Source organism: Adiantum capillus-veneris, chromosome 1 (genome assembly GCF_014529385.1).
Source record: "Adiantum capillus-veneris isolate H3 chromosome 1, ASM1452938v2, whole genome shotgun sequence".
Classification (NCBI taxonomy): Eukaryota; Viridiplantae; Streptophyta; class Polypodiopsida; order Polypodiales; family Pteridaceae; genus Adiantum; species Adiantum capillus-veneris.
In genome coordinates this window covers 118,203,582-118,223,699 of record NC_140931.1, presented here as the reverse complement: position 1 = coordinate 118,223,699, position 20,118 = coordinate 118,203,582, and the positions used below count along the sequence as shown (strand labels likewise).

General features: G+C 48.4%; 1 protein-coding gene across 1 annotated transcript in view; it reads left to right on the top strand.

Annotated features, from left to right (window-relative positions):
• Nucleotides 1-20,118, top strand: part of PIP (proline iminopeptidase) — an 84,955-nt gene that overhangs the window by 43,171 nt on the left and 21,666 nt on the right. The window contains exons 7-8 of the mRNA XM_086519981.1: nucleotides 11,086-11,183; nucleotides 11,289-11,390. Coding sequence (XP_086376107.1) covers nucleotides 11,086-11,183; nucleotides 11,289-11,390 — 200 coding nt within the window. The remainder of the gene's footprint in view (nucleotides 1-11,085; nucleotides 11,184-11,288; nucleotides 11,391-20,118) is intronic.

The following is a 20,118-nucleotide window of genomic DNA, read 5'->3' as shown; positions in this document are numbered from 1 at the left end:
AAGTCCAAACCAACCTAACAACCCAAGTACCGAATTGCAGTCCTTGGGGGAATCCACCTGAAACCCTCACCTGGCGTCCAGTCGGTGGGCACAGGAGCACTACCAACCGAGAAAGCCATTGTCTTTCTCCAGTTGATGAGTGCGCCAGATGCACAACAGAAGGTCTCAAGAGCTTGCTCACACCTGTGAAGGTTGGCCTCCTGGCCATCCAAGCACAAGGCTGAGTCGTCAGCAAACTCATCGTCCAATAGCTCATCTCCCCGAATAGGGAGTGCTAAACCCCGTAGACCAACCTACCGCGACACCAAAAACCTGCTCATCGCCTCAACATAGAACAGAAAGAGGAAGGGGGCAAGAGGACAGCCCTATCTGACCGAACGTGTGAGCATGAAACGATCACCTCTACCTCCTGACAAAAGTACTTGACTGTGTGCCTGTTTGTACAAAGCTGACACCCTTCTGATCCAAGCATCCGAGAAGCCCATCCTGCGTAGAGTGCCCTCTAGAAAGTCCCAGTCAACTCTGGCGTATGCCTCCTCAAAATCGAGAAGAAGAATCACTAGGTCCTCACCATGTCCTCACCATGGAGCCGTGCTAGAGTAGAAGCCTCCCAAAAAGTAAAGATGTTGTCAAGGATACTGCGTTCCTTGACAAAACCTGTCTGAGTCCCATGTATAAGACTCTCTAGAAGTGGTTGAATCCTCAAACTCAGAGCCTTGGCAAGAATTTTGTAGGCTGAGTTGAGGATGGTGATGGGACGCCACTGTCGAATCTCATCCAAGGAGCCACCCTCCTTGGGAATGAGGTAGATCAAGCCCTCACTCATGCTGTCAGGCATCACTCTTGTGTGCAAAATGTACTGAAAAGCACTACAGAGATCTGGGCCAAGCAGGTCCCGGTACTCCAAGAAAAAACTGGGAGTCAGCCCATCCTCACCTGGACAGCTACCACGGGGGAGGGCCCTAAGAGCCGTGTGCAGCTCCTCAAGCTGAAGTGGGAGCTCAAGCCTCTGACACATCTCCTCAGTCACAAGGCAAGGCATCTGTGTCCACACCTGCTTCTTGCATGCATCCTGACGCTCTAACTGAGGCTCTGCAGACAGTAACTCAGGGTAAAAGTCAGTAGCAATTGCACGCATGTCCTCTAGCTCAGAAGCAACTGACCCGTCGGGCCTCCTCAACTGACTGACCTTGGCATGCGTATGTCGAGGTCCCACTGCCTCGAAGAAAGCACCAGTCACTCTGTCACCCACCTATGTCCATTGAGATGCCTGTCGATAGAAAGCAAACTCATGGCGCCGCTCCTCTGTGGTAACAAGCTCCTAGCGAGCCTGCTGGAGCTGCTCCTCCAACCAGGGACTGTGTGGTGCTGCTCCTGCATCCTCTGCAAAGAAGCAACGCTCCGTCTGAGACGCTGCTCCTCCTCTCTCGCTACAGCCAGGCGAGCCAAAGACTCCTGGAGAAAGAAACGACTAATCTGAGCTAGTCATGAGGCCACTCTGTCAGCAGGAGAATCCTGCATGTCCAAGATCTCTGTCCAGAGAGCCTCTACTTGCTCTCTGAGTGCAGAGTCCAGCAAGACCCTCTCTGGGATGCGAAGCATTGTGCTCCCCCTCCTCTGCCTATCTGCCACTGAGGATCACTGGTGCATGGTCCGAGAAGGAAGTCCCTGCCAGAATTCCAACTGTCCAACCCAAGTCACAGGAATGATCACTAGTGTAGAAGCGATCTATCCGCGATAGATTCACTCCTCCCACTCTGCGGTCCGAACGAGAGAAGGCCAGGCTGTCTGGGGGCCTCACAAAACTAGAGTGCTGCCACACATCCGAGACCCTCAGAGTCATACAAAACTTCTCTGAAGCTACCAGCTCAACTCCATGCACAGTAGCATGGCTACCACCAATCCTGTCAGAAGGGTCCTTCAACATGTTGAAGTCACCTCCTATGCACCAGTGTTCTGCCTGCAGCAGAGACTCAAGAATCTGTGACTAAAACTCTGCTCTTGCACTTGCCACATTGGGCGCATAGATGTTCAGGAAGCCCACAAGGCAACCCTGAACCTGCATAGTGATCCACTGAGCCCTGCCTGGCACAATAATCCCTTTGCCCACAATGGCCTGTTGCAAAGAATTTGCAATAGTCATACATACCCCGCCCTGGATGCCTCCAGGTCGAAAAGCAGCTGACCAAAAAGTATCATATCGTCCACGCAAGAGTTGACCACAACGTCTAATGCGGCTCTCACACAGATGATGCTCCTATAGCATAAGGAGATCAATCTCGCCTCCCACATGGTAGCGCTGAAGCTCCTGATGCAGTCGGCCCCCCTGACGCTAAAATTGGGGCCCACCAAGTCCCTGCACGTTCCATGAGACGATCCTCATGGGAAGCGAGAGAGAACAGATGCTGCCGCAACAGCTAAACGTGCTATCTTCGAGGTTGGCTTGGATGGGGAGTAATCCGCATTCGAGCGTCCTCTAGATAGGCGTGACTGCAACGAATACCTGGCCCAAGCCTAAGTAGAGCGAGCCGTATGTAAAGCAACCTCCTCTGTCCAGGAGTCCTCATGAATGTGTACATAGCATGGCAAGCACTACGTATCGGCAAAGAAGTGAACCACAATGTGTCTACATCGTGTTGTATCTGGAGGGTCACCGCAAACTTGCCCAATGGCCACAAAGTGTGAAGCATGTCTGTAACTCCTAGGTCTCCCATGTGGTGAGAGAACTCTAGGACTTGTGTATGCAACCACTCCAACACTGAGTCGAGAGTCCACTCAGTTTGGTCCCTGCCGCAAAGGGGAAAAGAGAAGCCAACCGCTGAGTCTAAGGCCTCTATTCCCCTAGCTGCAAGGAATAGAACATGGACCTTGAAGCAGGCTGCCTCATGGTCTGCTGAGAAGTCGCCAAGAAAACGTGTAAAGTCGTAGTCAAAGAAGTCCCATCGGCGCCGAATGTCGAAGCTCGTCAAACCACAAGGGACTTCTGCAAAGGGAGACGTCTGTACTTGTAGAGGGGCTCGCAAGAAAGGCTGTCCCTCTCTTGCCAAGCGACTCGTGGCAAAGGCGCTGCCAAGAGATCTCCTAGCAGTCGGAGATGGCCCTGCCCCCTGGGTCGACTGTGGAACTGGAGCGGGAGGGGGGGGTGTAGGAGCAGGGGGAAGAGGTGGAGAAGAGGGGCGGGGGGGAGCGGCAGAGGTAGAGGGGTGGGGGGAAGAGGCGGCGGGAGCAGGAGGCGAGGGGGAGGATGATGAGGAGGGGGGTAACTCTTGGGGGGGGCGGGGGGGGAGGGGCTGTCGAGGGTGAAGCTGAGGTGAAGACTGGAGCAGGGGCCTCATCCTGCTCAAGAGGACCGAAACGGTTTCCCGTGGGAACCCACTGCTGCTGGGCAGGCGCATGAGGACCACTCTGAGTGCCAGGCTGTCGCTGTGGCCCCTGCCATTGTCGACCACAGACCTGTTGCCATCCCTCCTCCGCTGGAGTCCCAGGCTCGAAGGGTGGCTTTGCATGTGTGCGTTGTGTCTTTGCCTGTGGCTGCTGGCCAGTCCTTGCAGACTGGGGCTAAGTCTGTGGTGTAGGTCGAGGCCTCCTCCATGGACAGGCCTTCGCAAGATGGCCCATCTGTCGACAAATGAAGCACTGGTTCGGGAGGCCCGAATACTCCACGCTCTGGCTAAACCAACCCCCACTCACCCAAGGCAACAGAATGACCTTCGGGAGAGTGTGAGTGTCCCTAACCAGAACGCGAACTGAGGGAATGCCGTCTGCCTTGGCAGCTACTGGGGATGCCGTGTGAGGTGTCTCCAGGACAGTCCCAATCGCTGAGCCTATCCTGGACAAAAGTGGTAGGTACTCCCTCCGCAAACCAGGAAAGCAGACGGAGATGGGGATGTCTGCCCCCTCTACCAGAACATCTGAAGCAGGGTCAAAACCATGTCTCCACGATCGAAAGTGGGCTCGAGCTGCTCGGATGGTCAATGGACTCATGACGATGACCTTGGATGCCATCTCGGGGGTCACGAACTCGATCTGGTAGTAGCCTCGTCTGAGGATCTGAACTTCCAAGATCTTGCCCACCTCTGCAAGAAGGCGGGCTTGGAGAAGGTCACGCATCTCTCCTGTGCTGGGTCTGGTGTCGAGAATCTTGCAGATGACTGAAGTCGCCTGTAGACGATCCACCTCTGCGGCTAGGCTCACTTGCTCTATTGGAGTAAGAGCAAGTCGAATGGTGGGCTCAACGGGGTTGGGCGAGGGGACTTCATTAGAGTCCCTCTGTGGCGGCGTTGGAGCCTCTATCTGTTTCTGCTGTTGTGAGGAAAGGGTGGAGAAACGTCGTCGAAAAGAGAAGCTTTTGCTGGACCGAACCCGTCAATGGTACTGGCGAGGCCCGACAAGCAGGAGAAGGTGAAATGCAAGCGGGCGGGGCACTGGGAAAAGATAGTGTGTAGGTGGGTGGACGGGGCAAAGGGCAGGCTGGAGGACGGGGCAAGGGCAGGTTGGCGGACAAGGCAGTGGCTGGTGATGGGTGGAGCTGGCGTTGGGCGGCGGAGAGGGTTGGTGACGGGCAAAGTGAGGGGGGGGGGGGGGAAGCGTGAGGGGCAGCGAGCAAGGCGGTGGGGGGGGGGTAGCGGCGGGTAGGGGGGCTGCGCGCAGAAGAGAGGGCGGAGGTGCTACGCGAGGGCAACAGGGGATGGGGCGCAACGATGGCGAGGGGAGAGGGGGGGGGGGGGGGGGGGGGGGGGGGGGGGGGGGGGGTCTGCAGCGATGGCGAGGGCGAGTGCGGGCAGCAACGAGCCGTTGAGTCTCCTCAAATTACAAACTTTTTTCTGCGTAGATGTGTGGGAGTTGTAACTTTGATCAAGCATTAATATAAAAGAAATACCGAAAGGGGCGCCAGTCTTTGGGGCCAATACCTCTGGGCACGGAACTACGTCGGGCCGTGTCGTCTTGAATTGAGCTTTGATTTTAAAGTTGTGAAGTATTTTAAGAGATTCGCTCTCGTGTCACGACAGATTCTAGACTTGGGGTGTCCAAGTTTGCTACAGTGGTATTAGAGCATCAGGCGTGTGCTTTTCTCAAAGCATACATGTCCTATCACTTTTGGAAACTGTTATTGAAGAATCTTTGGGTCTCGACTCCGGACTTATTAGCCACTCCCACCCTTTGTACATCGCACATCGGGCGCGCCCTCGTCTTCATCGCTCTGTCTTACATGGCATAAAGCCATACAGAATCCCACATTACATATGGATTCCGAAAAGAATCAGTCGACCTCTTCTACCACCGCTGAGGCGGGAGGAGGCAATACGGAAAATTCAAGCGACTTAGCAGAGAACGAGTACGGGCCACCTCGGCCCACACAATTGAACTCTTGGAGATGCAACGTTGACAGCAGGTTGACGAGTGCACAAAGCAGATGCTTCAATTTGCTAAGGATCCCAAATTTGCAAAATTTTTGACCCAACAGTGGATGGCTGTAGTGCATACTTTATGGCAGAAAGCCATCGAGCCACCAATCAAACCGGCAATCAAGAAGTCTCCTACTCCGAGAATGTTTGTTGAAGAAGAACTCCCTGATGCGGTCCAGGCCCAAATTAATCAGCTTCTGGACACGAAGAAGCCGTGGGAGAAGCAACTGAAGAAACGTAACAAGGGAACTAATTTCCGTGGTTACTTGGGTCAAAAATCCACTTTTGAAAACGCCAGAAAGCAGAAGAAGCATGTACGCTTCGAAGGATTGCCCAGTTCTTCTGACAGCTCGGACAACTCATCTTCTTCTGACTCGAGTGATGAGGACAGAAAGGGCAAGAAACGAGGAAAAGATCATATGTATTATGAAAAAAGAAAGAGCTTTTACAGAGCCAATCAATATGATTTCCTCGACGACAAGGGCAAAAAGCCTAAAAAATTCAAAGAGAAAGGACATGCAATAAAGTTTGAGCACTTTTCAGGGTTTCGAGATGCTCCCAAGGCTTTTGCCTTTGTCCAACAGTCTGACATGGCATTTTCTGGAGGCCGCTATATAGAGCACTCCAAGATCAGACGGGCCGCATCCTTTCTAAAAGGCCATGCACAAACATGGTGGTTCACTCTCTTGCTAAGGAAACAAGCGCCGACGAAGTGGTTGAAATATAAGAAACTCTTTATTTCTTCATGGCTCACACAAGAATACGAATGAGACGTGATTATTGAGTGGAACCATATTCGGATGATCAAGACAAAATCTTTGGATTCTTACTATGAAAGATTTTGGGAAATTTTTCTACTTGTTTCATCCTTTAAGAAGATCATAAGGAGCAGATCGAGCGGTTTTGTTGTGGGCTTCCCAAAGAAATTCGAAACTACTGTCTTGAAAGGAAGTCCGAGTCTATACAACAAACGATGGGACATGCAAAGTGGGGATTTGCTATACATTCGGGTAACTTGACTTACCCATCAGATGAACCTCCAACAAGTCATAGCAGAAACAATCGACAAAGAGATAGACGACCTTCACTAACAGAAGACCACAAAGATGAATATTTCAAAGTAGGAAAGTGTTTTGAATGTGGAGAGCAAGGACACCCCAAAACAACACACAAATCAGGATGACTGGCAGATTGAAAGGACAGCAGGACGAGGCAATACTCGATCCAGAACAGATTTTAGATAGAAAATGATGGATAAATTAGCATTATTTTGCTTTATGAATTTATGAAATAAGACTTTTTGGAAGATGAGTTTAGATCTTGAATAAAACTAATGTTTTATGAAAGAATCTGTTAATTGTGGACAAAGAGCAGAATTAAGAATGAGACGATGATTTTGGAGCAGTGACAGCTCCCGAATGAACTTGATAACGAATCATGAATCACGACTAATTCAATGGAATGAATGACTGGACCACTCTGTTTAGTATGAACTAAGTGATGGATTGGGATCCCCAGAAATGATTTTTTGCACACGACAGTGCTTGAGGCGAATGATTTGTAGCGGAGATAATATGTCGTGCCACTCTATAGTGGGTGCTCCTCAATGCAATGTACGTGAGATCTCACTACTGGACGGAGTTGCAGTTGCAGTTGGGCTGAGTCCACATTGGACGGACTTTTGCTTGGGCAGTGACACGTGGCAGGCATACGGGTGGTGGTCTAGCGGACGCGGGGCCAGATCACCACGACCACAATTTTGAGATAGTCTTAGCTGGATTAGATATTTGTGAGCCGTTGGTGGTCGTATATATCCGTAGCTGCTTGGGCTTTTCGGGATCATCTACTTTGTGTGTTCAGTCGTCTAGAGTCTACATCTTGAGTTGTACACAGCACGTCTGCACCATCCCTGCACAGTTGAGCCTCGACACCCCCACTGTACCTATGAGATCTGGGCTGGAGCTGAGTGTGCCAGAGTCTGTATTGGTTTCTTTGAGTTAGTTGATGTTCATATTGTTCATGGACACTGTAGCCTTGCTACATGATTCTCGCACATGACAGTTCTTGAGGCGAATGACTACTTGCACACGACAGTGCTCGAGTCGAAAATCTCTATAGACGTGATCGCAATATGGGATTAGTTAATTTGACATTAGTGAGGTCGGGAATGGATCTAGATTTGGTTACTAAATACGTTGCTGGCAGTAATGGTTTGAGATTTGGAATGAATGTTTCTGTGATTAATCGTCATGTGATGTCCTGTGATGTCGTGTGGAGTGATGTGACTGTCGTCTTTGTACAAGTACTAGAGGTGTCGTGTCTAGTGCGTCAGGTACTTAGAGTCAATGTCTACTGAACTAGTTTATGGCCTCTGTCTGTTTTGCAGGCGTAATCGAGGGTGATTACAATTCTTTCAAGAGCGGGGTATGTCACAAACTGATGACGTGGCAATTTTGCCCGGACACACACGCGAAAAGCAGTACGGACCTCGTGATTTGCGCCGGTAGATGATGTGGCTGAGAGCTGCACGGACAGGTTGGCAACAGTACGAATTTCCAAGTTTTGCGCTGACACACTGACGTGGCAGATCGTACGGATTTCTGCGTGTTACGCTGGCTGCTGATGTGGCAGGGCTGTACGGATTTCCGCATTTTGCGTTGATGCTTTTTGGTAGTTTTTCAAGACCAGCTGCTTTTGGAACAGTGCTTTTGAGTTTAACTGCTTTTGGGGCTCTGCTTTTAGGCATCCCTTGTAAGAATAAAAGAGCCCTAAGGTAAAGGAACCCTAATTAGGAATCTCGTTTGAGTACGAGACGGCTCACTGCTGCCCTCGCCCCCCTCCCCTGCGCACGTAGCTGCACCCCCCCTCTTGCCATCGCTCTCCCCCCATCCTCCCTCGCGCTGCCTTGGCCTGCCTAGCCCTGCCCAACCCGCTGCTTGCTCTGCCCGCTGCCGGCCCCTTGCGCAACCATCTCACAGTGCGCCCGCCCCAGTCCCTCAGCCCGTCTGCCCCAGCCTCGCGCTCCTGCTTGCATTCGCCCCCCCTATCCCACTTCTCAGCTCATAGGAAGTTGTCTTCTCAGTGTTCTGGGAGTTTCACGCCACCTCCGCCCTTCTCGATTCAGCAGCAGACACAGAATGGCGGCTTCCGGATAATGAACTTTCCAATTACTCCTCAAGCCTAGACACTGTCACAGGGACGGGCACCACGTGCCAACAGAAAAGGACAGACTAAACAACTTTAAGCACTTCAAATAACAACTGAACTGAAAGGGGCAGAGAGTGCACGACACACGAGACAGGGAGTGGCCGAGTACCACCCCAAGAGAGCACTGGCCCCAAACGCAAATATATCTAGTAATGTCCACCCGTCTAAGAGACACAGATGTGCATCAAGGGAGTAATGGAAGGGAGGCAAGCTGTCCATGCTGAAGCCATGTATCTGGATGATTCTGGAACCATGATGACATCTGTGCATACCAGCATGATGTGTCCCCTTGTAAAGCTAATTGTCTGGAGGACTCAAGGGCCAATCTGGCATATTTGTCTCTGGTAGTATCCCATAAGCTGTGCATAGAGGAGACTGATGTGGTAAGCGCCTTTATCTCCATGGAGGGGGGCAGCTAATTCCGCTCTAATGATCTCGTGTGGCACGGATGCCTTGGCTCTAATCAGCTGAGAGATCATAGATACCAAGGGCCTCTCCATACCTCTCCACCCATCCTGATCCGTAGAGGGTCCCGAAACTTGAACCCCATAGAGCATAGCTGAAGCTACCAAGGTATCAAGAGGTAGAGCTTTGTTTGGGGTTCCTGGAACTGAACCTGTGACCACGTCCTCTCCAATCCTCCCACGCTCCGGTTAGTCTAGTTTCGTTGCTCTCTTCAAAGAAAACTTTGGCCCTGTGAAGACCCCAAGATAAGTGTATGCATCTGTGTACTCCACAGTCTCCTGATCATAAGTGAATGTAGGTGCTGATCTCCTGATCCACTGCGGTGTGGTGTTAAACACCATAACCTTGGTTTTCAGACAATCCACTATCCTCCGCAAAGCTATGTAAGGCATGCAAATGAGAGAAGGAAGTTTGAGACAAAGTCTAATTAGTCTGACCTGAAGGAAGAAAGGTCGATTTTATTGGGAAGAGCTGGGAGGCATCTTGAATGACCCAGGGAAAGAGAAATCTTCAAGAACCAGGACTTAAGAAAAACCTGCCCCCGCTGTCTGACAAGCCTGTGGCCATTGCAATCTGCAAAAAGTGTGCATGTGTCAGGGAAAATATTTGCAACACAAAGAGGCAGTCCCAAATCCCAAACCTCTTCCAGCCATACCCGGAACACAAGCCAGCCTGCCAATAGGGGTTAATGGAAAGAAACCACATACAAACGAAGAAGACACAGGCAGCCTAAAATGCCAAAAAACAAAACCACAGCACCATACAAGTACTCCCTCACAAACATCCTTCTTACAAGCAACATAGACAAATCGCATGCATCCCTGCAAAACATGCATGATAAGCTTATTCTTCCTGTTGGATAATTAGTGAAGTTAGGGTCGCATGTTGTCAAGTTTTCAATAATTTGTTACTTAGGTTATGTTTTGCCTCTTCTAGTTCAGTACATAATAGATTCTCATTCTTCTCTTTAACACACTTAAGGATTTAAGTTGTTGTGTTGTCTAATTCTTGTCGTCTATGTCTGTTAAGTGGATACTTGTTTCGAAGTGTTAGTCAAGTAAGTTATTTTGATGAGCCTTTTTTCTAAGAGTTTCTTTAAGTAAAATGTTGTCTTGCCTTCATCTATTTCTTGTTTAGAAACAAATAAGATGTTTAGTGATCTATTTTTGCTCTTTATCTGTTTTCTTCTGTGCTTTGCTTTTGTGTTTTGTGTAAATTTTTAGCCTCTTATATTTCGGAAGTTCAAATATATAAGTATATATGTAAAGTAAAGGAAAAAAAAATCCCCGCTCCGGTGGCAAAACAAACAAAGGAGAACTCAGAGATAAGAAAGTTCAGGGCTTCACAGCCAGTGTGCACAGAAAAAATGGTTTTTGAGGGGGGGGGGGGATACTATGGGTGGAAATCCAGCAACAGCGGACCACAGCTGCACTGGCTTGCGCAGGGTGCGAAAAGCTACTTGCGTGCACCGTGCATAAGCAATGGCAGACGAAGAAATGGAGGCAGCGAAGGAAGAAACCAATAAATTAGGCCTCTCACTACTTTTTTACGTGTAATTTTCACATCTATTTGTAGTAACCTATAAACTATCTGCTGCTGAAAGCAAGAAACCTAAAGCAACCCCCTGGAAAGTTGCTGGTGTAGTAGTATATTATCTAAGCAAAGTACAATCATGAAGTATCAAAGACAATGGAAAGGGATTTTGCCAACGAGTTCAAGAAATGTTGTTAATAGTTAAGAAATGGGAATGCGGATGAGGGATCATAACTTCAACAAGGGTTAGCAAACACGCCTAGGGGAATCATGCTGAACCCCAAACTGCACTTTTCAAAACCCAGCCTTCCCCTTGTCCAAAAATAAATAATCGCTAAATTACAAATCTCCTGGTTGCAGAAGTCCACAGAGAAATGGTTTGCATTTGTGCTATTTTGTAAGGCTCAAAGTATTTGTAAATGTACAAGTGGATCTCAGTCACAAAACATACAAATAATGCTGCTGAATGATACAGCATGGGAGAACTATCGAGATTTCATTCCCGAGGAAGAGCGTGGAGATTTTGTCACTGCTTACAGCAAGAGGTTGAAAAGCAATGATCCGGCAATAGAGGTATCAAATCTAAATGTTCGAGTTGATACTGTTTATTTTGTAACCACTATTTTTTGATCCAAACGCTTTTATCTGCTTTTATGGAGTGCAACCTTTTTTTGGCAGTTGGGAGCATCAAAAGCATGGACAAATTGGGAGATGGCAACATCATTTCTTCTTCCAAATGAGGATTCTTTGAAGAGGGGCAAGGATGACAATTTCTCTTTGGTAAGCATATATTTTACATTACAGATTTTTCCAATGTTGGTGTAAGTTCCACATAAACAAATAATCTTGATAGTCTTTGTGAAGCCAAACTCCATTATGCACTATTAGGCTCACCCTCTATGGTTTATTCTCCACTCATCTCACATGCCACCATGAGGGATGCTCATAGCCTTTAGGCTCTTTATCTTACTACACTGTACGATCATGTACCTCCACCTAGAGGTGTGTGTGTGTGTGTGTGGCGTGAGAGCTCTCTGAGTGGTGGTCGCGAACCTTTCTGCTGCTCTGTCGCACGATTCTGCCCTGCGCACCCTCTACGCAGTGAGCCCGTGGCTGCAGTTTGCCCTCGCCTGCACGCGGCCCATCAAAGATGATGAGAGCCTCAGCAGCGGGCAGGATTCAGCTAGGGTTTTCAGTCAGTTTGCATGTGTGTGTGTGTGTGTGTGTGTGTGTTTCGTCGCAGCTGTTACTCCTCTGCGCAGACAGCCCTCGCTGGCTCCTGTACAGGTTTCGCCAATGTGTGTGTTTTAGGGTGTGAGTGAGCGTGGGTGTGTGTGTGAAGTAGTCGCAGTCTTGTGTACAACAGAGCTTTTCTACTAAGAATTTGTAGGAGCGGTGTGAATTTTGTGCAGCAGTGTGGTAAGCGTGGTGGTCGTTTCACATGGAATCCACTGAAAAGTGCATATACAAGCGCCAGAAAGCCATGAAAAGCTCAGCTATGGATGCTTTAACCCTGAGTACTTTGAAGATGCACGGCGAACTTGGGAAGGCCCTGCTCTTGTCTCACAGAAGTGCGCATTCGTGTACAGGAACTTATGGATCCTGTTGCTCAATATGCCCTTAATGCTGTGATTCTCTTCTTCTCTGGGAAAATGCCTACAGCTCAGGAAGTGGGCCAATGGGTTGATTTCTTGCTTAAACAACAAGCAGTCCAGGGAGTTTACTTTGGCGCATGAGGCTTTTATGAAGTATTGCTAGTTGACATGGATGCTCGGGATGCTTTGCTCGACATGTCTCCTCTTTTCTTCAATACGCATATGGCTCATGTATTGCCCTCGGTTGTCACCAAGGATTACCAGAGTCATATTCGTTCGAGGTGGTGGATTTTCCTCGTACTTGGCATCATTTTCTTCCCTTGTTGGCTGCTCACCAAGGATTGCCAGAGTCTTATTTGTCATAAGTGTCCTTTCTGGTCGAGGTAGTGGATTTTCCTCATACTTGGCATCATTTTCTTCCCTTTTTGGATGCTCAGTTGGGCAAAGTCATTTGCCCTCCTAAGTTGGACGCCAACACAAATCGGTTTTGTATTTTGTGGGACACTGACATCCTGACACCAACAGACATTTCGGCAGATTCGGGGGATACAGTGGTTGGAAAGCGCTGTTCAAACTCAAATGGGGTAATTTTGCAAATTCTTGATTCTGTTGTGGCAAATTTAGTCATATGCAGTCCGAATGTTCGGAACCGAATTTGCAGCCACCTCCTTCAGCTGTCTCTTCCATTCCATCTTCACAACCTCCAAAATCTTCTACTGAGCCACTGATCAAAGGTCCATTGATTTCCACTACCATGGCTAGGATGACTAAAGGCAAAGGAAAGCAAGCACAATTGCAACCGATTTCTACTTCTCCGAATGCTAATGATAAAGGCAAAGAACAGGTTGCAGCTTCTGAGGCTTTGTTGGTGCCGAAGAAAACAGTTAAAGCCCGCACTTTGGCATCTTCTCGTAACTATGTGCCCCCATTGAAGAATGTCCCTCAGAGAAAACTCCCTTGTAATGATAACACTTCTTTGGCTGAGGCCTGGGATAAAGTTTTTCATTCCTACAAAGAAGTGGTTACAGAGGAAGCCTCTTCATCACAAGGTGCCCCTGCCTTAAGCACTCCTAGTCCAGGTTATGCTACGCCACCTCATGTGCCCACTACAGATGAGGATGTGCCAATGGGCACCGGTGGTGGAGTTTCTTTTCTTGTTTTTTCGCCCATTATATATACTGTACAGAATGTTTAGTTCTTTGAATTTCAGCTCAGATAATGTGCGGGGGTTATGCAACCACGACAAGTGGCAACTCACCTAGCACTATGTACATACATGTAAGGTGGACATAGTAGTTCTTCAAGAACATAACCAACACTGTTTTGCCGGACAAACTTCCTATCGCGAGTTATTGGATAGCTTATGCAGGATCATTTGGTTTTTCTGGAGTGCTTATGCTCGTTCGGCATGAGATGTTCCCGACTTTGGTCTTCAATGACCCGGATGGGAGATGGATGGTTGTCCAATGTATTGTTAATGGGGAAGTATTTGAATTCGGGGGATTATATGCATACACAGCGTCTGTTGATCGAGCACGGTTGTGGAGTGCCATCTCCTCGTATTCTTGGCGTTCCAATGCATTTCTCTGTGGGGATTTTAATAATGGTCTGAATATCGCAGACAATACTACTGGGCGCTCTCACATGCTTCATGTGGAAGGCCAATCATGGGATCATTTTAGGTTTGGATTTATGGTCTCTTCTGAATGCGGATGACCCCCGATTCACATTTCAACATAATGCTCAATCTATGTATCGCGCACGACTAGATCACTGGTATCTTTTCAATATGCAGCAATATGATGACTTTGTATGTGACATGAGGATTGATTATACCTTGTGCCTCTCAGATTATGCTCCCATTTGTTTGAAATTGCGCTTTGGCTAATGGCTCCCTTCCTAGGAAGCGACTTTTGCGTGTCAATAATGCTCATCTTAAGCATGACCTTTTCCGCTCTATGATTGGGGATATCATCCCGCCTTTGACTTCGCAGATGCATCTTGATATAGACATAAGGAAATGCAAGCATGACCGAGACCATGATAACAAAGGTAAGTAAAACTGTACATACGCCATAAGAATGCACTCGACAATCTTGAGACGCACATGCAGAGGCCAAATGGACAATTTCCAATAATTTAACTTGGAGCACAAACGTTGGAGCACCCAATCCGTTTTCTTGTTGATGGGAAGGCTTTCACGATGCATTTGGAATAGAATGGCCGGCAATCCTCTCTTGGCACTTCCCTCCAACTAGAGAGCCTGCATTGGAGCAAGGCTTTCTCTTTTACTTTGGTCCAGCGCTCTCCTCGTCAAGCTTTTTTTATTTCTCAAAAAGGGATATGCCAGGTGTATCAGGTGGTAGATGACACCGGTCATGCTCTTTCGTTCTCTGCCGCGAAGTCTCCTTTTGGATTGGGACCTCATTATTCTCCAGAAATTCACGGAATGCTGGACTAATCTCTCACCTATTCCTCCTTTGAATGAAGACTCCCACTGTTTGGATTGGAATCTTGCCAATATTAGCTTGGAATGCATTTCAGCCGGTAGTGTCTATGCTTTCCTGCAATCTGATGCGTGGATTGTGCGTCATGGTAATCAGTTGTGGTCACTCTCCAAGTCATTCCTATGGTGGAGGTGCACATTGTTTGCCATTTGGCAGTCATCTCCCTTTGAAGGAACGTATTTTCTTGTGGCGCTGTTTGGGGGGAGCTTTACGTGTAGGTAGCACATTGCATACATGGCATATTGCGCCTTCTTGTTGCTTCAGATGTCGTGCAGCGGAGGAGACTGTGCCACACTTATTATGGGATTGTCGTTGCTTGAGATCCTTCATTCGTCAGGTGTCGGTTGCTCTTCAGCTCCGTTTTCCTTCCGCCACTTTTCATAGACGATTTTGCTTTTTGGGACGCTTCAGTCTCTGCAGTCTCAGTTTGAAGTCTTTTTTGCTTGGGTCAGATTTTGGGTTCTGTGGGCCATCTGGCACCATCGCAACTTCTTGATGTTTCAAGGAATTGACGTTGCCCTGTTTCCCTATTTTAATATGTCGCTTGGCCAAGCGCTGCATTTCGCTTATGAGGCTGGGGATATTACTCTTTATGCATACATGATTTACTTTGATTGTTTCTAGCCCTCGGAGCATCATACAGCTCCGTTCTTTGCATCTCTTCTTTTCTGTGGTTTTCCTCGGTTTGAGGTTTCCCCCTTGTAAATTAATCAGATCCGATTTACCAAAAAAAAAGAAGAAAAAAAAAAGTGTAGCGTGTGTGTGTGTGTGTGTGTGTGTGTGAGAGAGAGAGAGAGAGAGAGAGAGAGAGAGAGAGAGAGAGATGAGATGAGATGAGATGAAATGAAATGTTATATGAAACGTCTTTGAAAGGCCAAAATGACCTATAAGACCAAACTGATACAATTTTGGTGGATCTAATCCAATGTCTGGGTACAACAGTAAAAATAAAAATGAAGTAAAGTGAAAGACTAAACTCATCATCAATGCCCGAGGATGCCCGGCATCGGGCTTTGTTCGAGAAAGTATTACATCGGTTGCTGAAGAGCTTTGTCAATGTCCACTCGTACTGGGCGTCTCTCATGCCATGCTAGAATAGTCCTGATCTTTTGATGGAGCCTCCATCAATGTCGTGGTCGCCCTTGTAGACGTGGGCGTCTAGCTCGCTCTAGCTCAATGACTCTATCAACTAATATACCTCTAGTACGGGTGGGCTCTGAAGTCTACTGTGAAGCATGCTCGTTTGGTTGTCAAGTCCGTGCTCTAAAGAAGTGGGTGATTTCCCTCTCTGAATGTCTTCCATTGCCTGACCTAGCAAAAACAACCCGAGGCATCTCTGATCATGATATCTCGTGGCTCTAGCCTCGTATCTCATAGTATACCGGACAATCACAAATGTGATGTAACTCTCTCTCTAGCTCCATATGACACAACTGGCATATCCTGCCCTATGCTGGTACTCTCTTTAATCTGCCAGTCTCAGTCTCTAGCTGGTGCGATGATGTTGGCATCTGACCAATAGCACATCATATCCCATAGGATAAATGAGTGTCCATATAGGCCTGTCTGATTACATATCGAGCCTCTGTTATTTGGAGAAGATGCTCTCTATAGAAAGCCATCTCTTGCCCAACTCCTGTGTCGGCTGTATCCATGCGCTCCTAGTATCAAGCTGAATCAAATCCTGACGTATGAGTCTACTGAACTCTGTCCGTGTGAGAGATAGGGAGGGTGCATCCAAGGAGTACTGAAACGTGACTGAAACCATGATGTCATCTGCCCATACCAGCATGTTGTATTCCCTTGTAGCGCTAGCTGTCAAGATGGGCAGCTAGCTCGGCTCGAATAATCTCATGTGGAACCAAGGCCTTAGCCCGAATCATCCGAGAGATCATAGCGACTAAAGGCCTCTCCATACATCTCCATCCATCAGTGCTACCAGATATGCCATGGTGGTCCATCGAGGGTCCCCAAATCTGAGTTGTGTAAAGTATAGCTGAAGCCACTAGAGTGTCAAAAATCCAGAGCTTTGTTCGAGGTTCTTGAAACTGAACCTATGAACACATCGTCTCCAATCCTCCCAAGGTTGCATAAGCTCTCGTCAATCTAGTCTTTGCTGCTCTCCTCAATGAAAACACCGGTCCACTGAAGACTACCCCAAGATAGTTGTATGCATCTATATACTCCACCGTCTGCTGGCCATATGTAAATGTGGGTGCTGACCTCCTGACCCATTGTGGTGTGGTGTTAAACACCATAACCTTGGTTTTCCCCAAGTTAATAGACAATCCACTATGGAAAATGTGTACAAAGCATCTAAATGACGCTGCATCCCCTCCCAGGGAGTCAGAAATCAACACAATGTCATCAGCATAAAACAATAGTGGGATCCATGTCCCTACCAAGTGTTCTCCTCTATCACCATCCCTCCCAATGTAGTCAGCAACCTCATCCACTATAGCGCGGAATGTGTCGTGCTCTCTACAGTGGGTGCTCCTCGGTGCAATGTGCGTGACAATCTCACTCAAAAGAGACTGAAAACAAAGGAACAATAGATAACAACCGAGCTCACAGAAACACAACAACAGACTAGAACATAGGACTCCACTATCTCAAAGAACCGATACAGACTCTGGCGTGGCAGCACACTCAGCTCCAGCCCTGAACTCACAGGTACAATGGGAGTGTCGAGGCTCAGATGTGCAGGGATGGTGTAGACGTGTTGTGTGTATAGACTCGCTACTCAAGACGACGACGCTGGAGCATATATGAAGAAGATGATCTCTATGACCCAACAACTACTACTCATGTCCCACCATAAAGAGCCACCAATGGCTCATAAATGTCAGCCATCTAAGTCTATCTCCAGACTGAGTGGTGGTGGTGACCTGGCCACGATGCCCACTAGAACCACCGTAGTATCCTTGCCACCTGTGTCGCTGCCCAGCCCAGAGTGTCTGTCCAGTGTGAACCAGACCAGACCAACTGTACTAACTGTGTGTCCTGTGAACGTGACACTGTAGCCTGCTACAAGTTGCCCGCCACATGACCGCTCACTGTTGCGGTGAGAGGAAATACTGAAAAAACTTGAAAGGAAACCACTAGGTACCGCATCTGTATGCTTCTTGAAGCAGGTGCTATGCCCAACCATGACCTTACATGCCTCAAAAGTGGAGTAAAAAACACTGCACTGCTTGCAACGCCTAAGCCTTTGAATAGGCAAGAACCCAATATGATTACATAGTCCAAGAATCCCAATTGGCAAAACAGACCGAGGCTCCACAGCAAAGAGATATGGTCGGTTTGCATCCAGCTCATATTTATCCTCCATAACCATAGTGAGAGGAAAATGACCTGGTCCACGCTTGCAGATGAAATTGTCGAAAAGAGGGATGACCAGAAGCTCGAGTAAAACCGCAATTAAGGTTAAGCTCCATCGTGATGGCATAACGAAAAGCATTAATCGCATTGTGATGGCAACCAGGTGAATGCTTGAAAGCCACAAGGAAACAGCCAAAAAGGCTCTTAAGCTTGCTGCTGTGATAGGATTACAAAAAATTGCTCTCCCCCTTTGTGTCTCTGGCCATCTTTCGTGAAGAAGGAAACAAAGCCAGAGGGCCGCTTGGTTATTAAATTACAAGAGGTCTCCTTTTCCTCATAGGAGAGAGAAGAGGATGGACAGTGGGGGGTGGGGGTGTGTGTTTTGGGGGGGGGGGTATTGGCACTAGATAGGGGCGAGGGCAGGGAGGGGGTGGGTAGGGGCGAGGGCAAGAGAAGGGTAGGTAGGGGCGAGGGTAAAGGGAGGGGGTGTGTAGGGGCGAGTAGGGGTTGGGTAGGGGCGAGGGCAAGAGAGGGGTGGGTAGGGGCGAGTAGGGGGTGGGGGGACTAGGGGCAAGGAGGGGGTGGGTAAGGGCGAGGGGGAAAAGGGTAGGGGGGCAAGGGGGTGTGAGGGGGAGTGGAGGGTGTAGGGGATAGGGGGTAGATGGGGGCGAGAGGGTGTGAGGGGGTGGCCGGAAATACTTCGTGTTTCATTGCAGATAATTCCATGGTCCACTGGGGCTGAGGAGGAGATGCAACAGAGCGTGGCAGTTGATGGAGAGCATGAGGAGGTACCATGAGCAAGACAACTATCATGAGCAGGGAATTCATCAACCAGGACGGGCTCTGTGAAGGGAGTTCGCTAGACCTAGAGGAGAGCTTTGTTCTGGTTAGAGAAGCAAGCACCACTGAGGCTGATGTTTGAAGTGGGGTGAACTCTTGTAGAGTTGATATCTTCCCGCATCTATGATTCTTCATAGGCTCACCAAATTCAAAGGCTTCCACCAAGAGCCAATCAGGAGTATCTTTTGTGACCTTCGACCTTTGAGCTGGCTCTGGTGGCTCATTAGGTTGAGTTATTGTGGAAACATTGGAAGAGGGTGTACCTTCAGGCAAAGAGTGAATTGAAACTCCAAAACAGGGCATAGATTTAGTAGCATCCAACCACTCCAACAGATCCTCATCTGACCCGTCAGGTGGAGTAGGTTGTTCCAATTCAAGGTTGGTTGCTAGGGACAAAGAACTATGTTGCACGACAGGATCCATGCCTCCTTCTAGGCGAATTGGTTGCATCGGGGAGCCAGGAGTATGTATCCACATGGCATCGTTTCCCCAATCATGAAGTGCTTTAGTGTGTCACAACCATGGTCTTCCGATGAGCAAGGGAAATCCGCCCTCCACCTGTAGAAGACGAATCACAACAAAATCCAAACTAAAAGTGAAATCTTGTACCTGCAGAGGCACCTTTTCCACTATGCCCACAGGGTATACCGTCCTCTGGTCGGCCAATGTTATAGTGAAGGGGGCAAGTTGAGTAGGTTGCAGGCCTAAAGCCATCATAGTGAACTCAGGCATCATATTGATGCCAGATCCACCATCCACAATTACTCCTGAAAATTGCTGCCCCAAGACGGACACTGTCAGGCGAGGGCTTTTATAATCAGTGAGGGGAGCAGTGGGATTGGATATCATATAGGACTCTGATGGTCGCATTGGGAGGTGCCTGCCAGTAGGACTTGCTCCGGGGCAAAGTGACTGAATAATAGCAAGGGTGTTGCTTCTAAAACTCGCATCTAGTCGTAGCATGTCATAGAGGGACACTTCTTGGAAGGTGTTTTTCAAGACTGTCTCTGCTCTAAGCTTTTCCTGTTCTACTAGTGGTTTCTCTGGTACCTTGATCTTCTGTAGATCGGAAACTGCTTCCAAGAAAGCTTCATCAATATCGGAGAGCAAAGATTTGGATTCTTTCATGGCACTGGGGGATGGCTTGTCAATAGCTGAAGGCAAGGTATCCATTGGTGTGAGAATGTGTGGGGAAGTTGAACTTGCTGGAATGCTAAGACCGAGAGCGGCTCTCCGGGCCCGAGT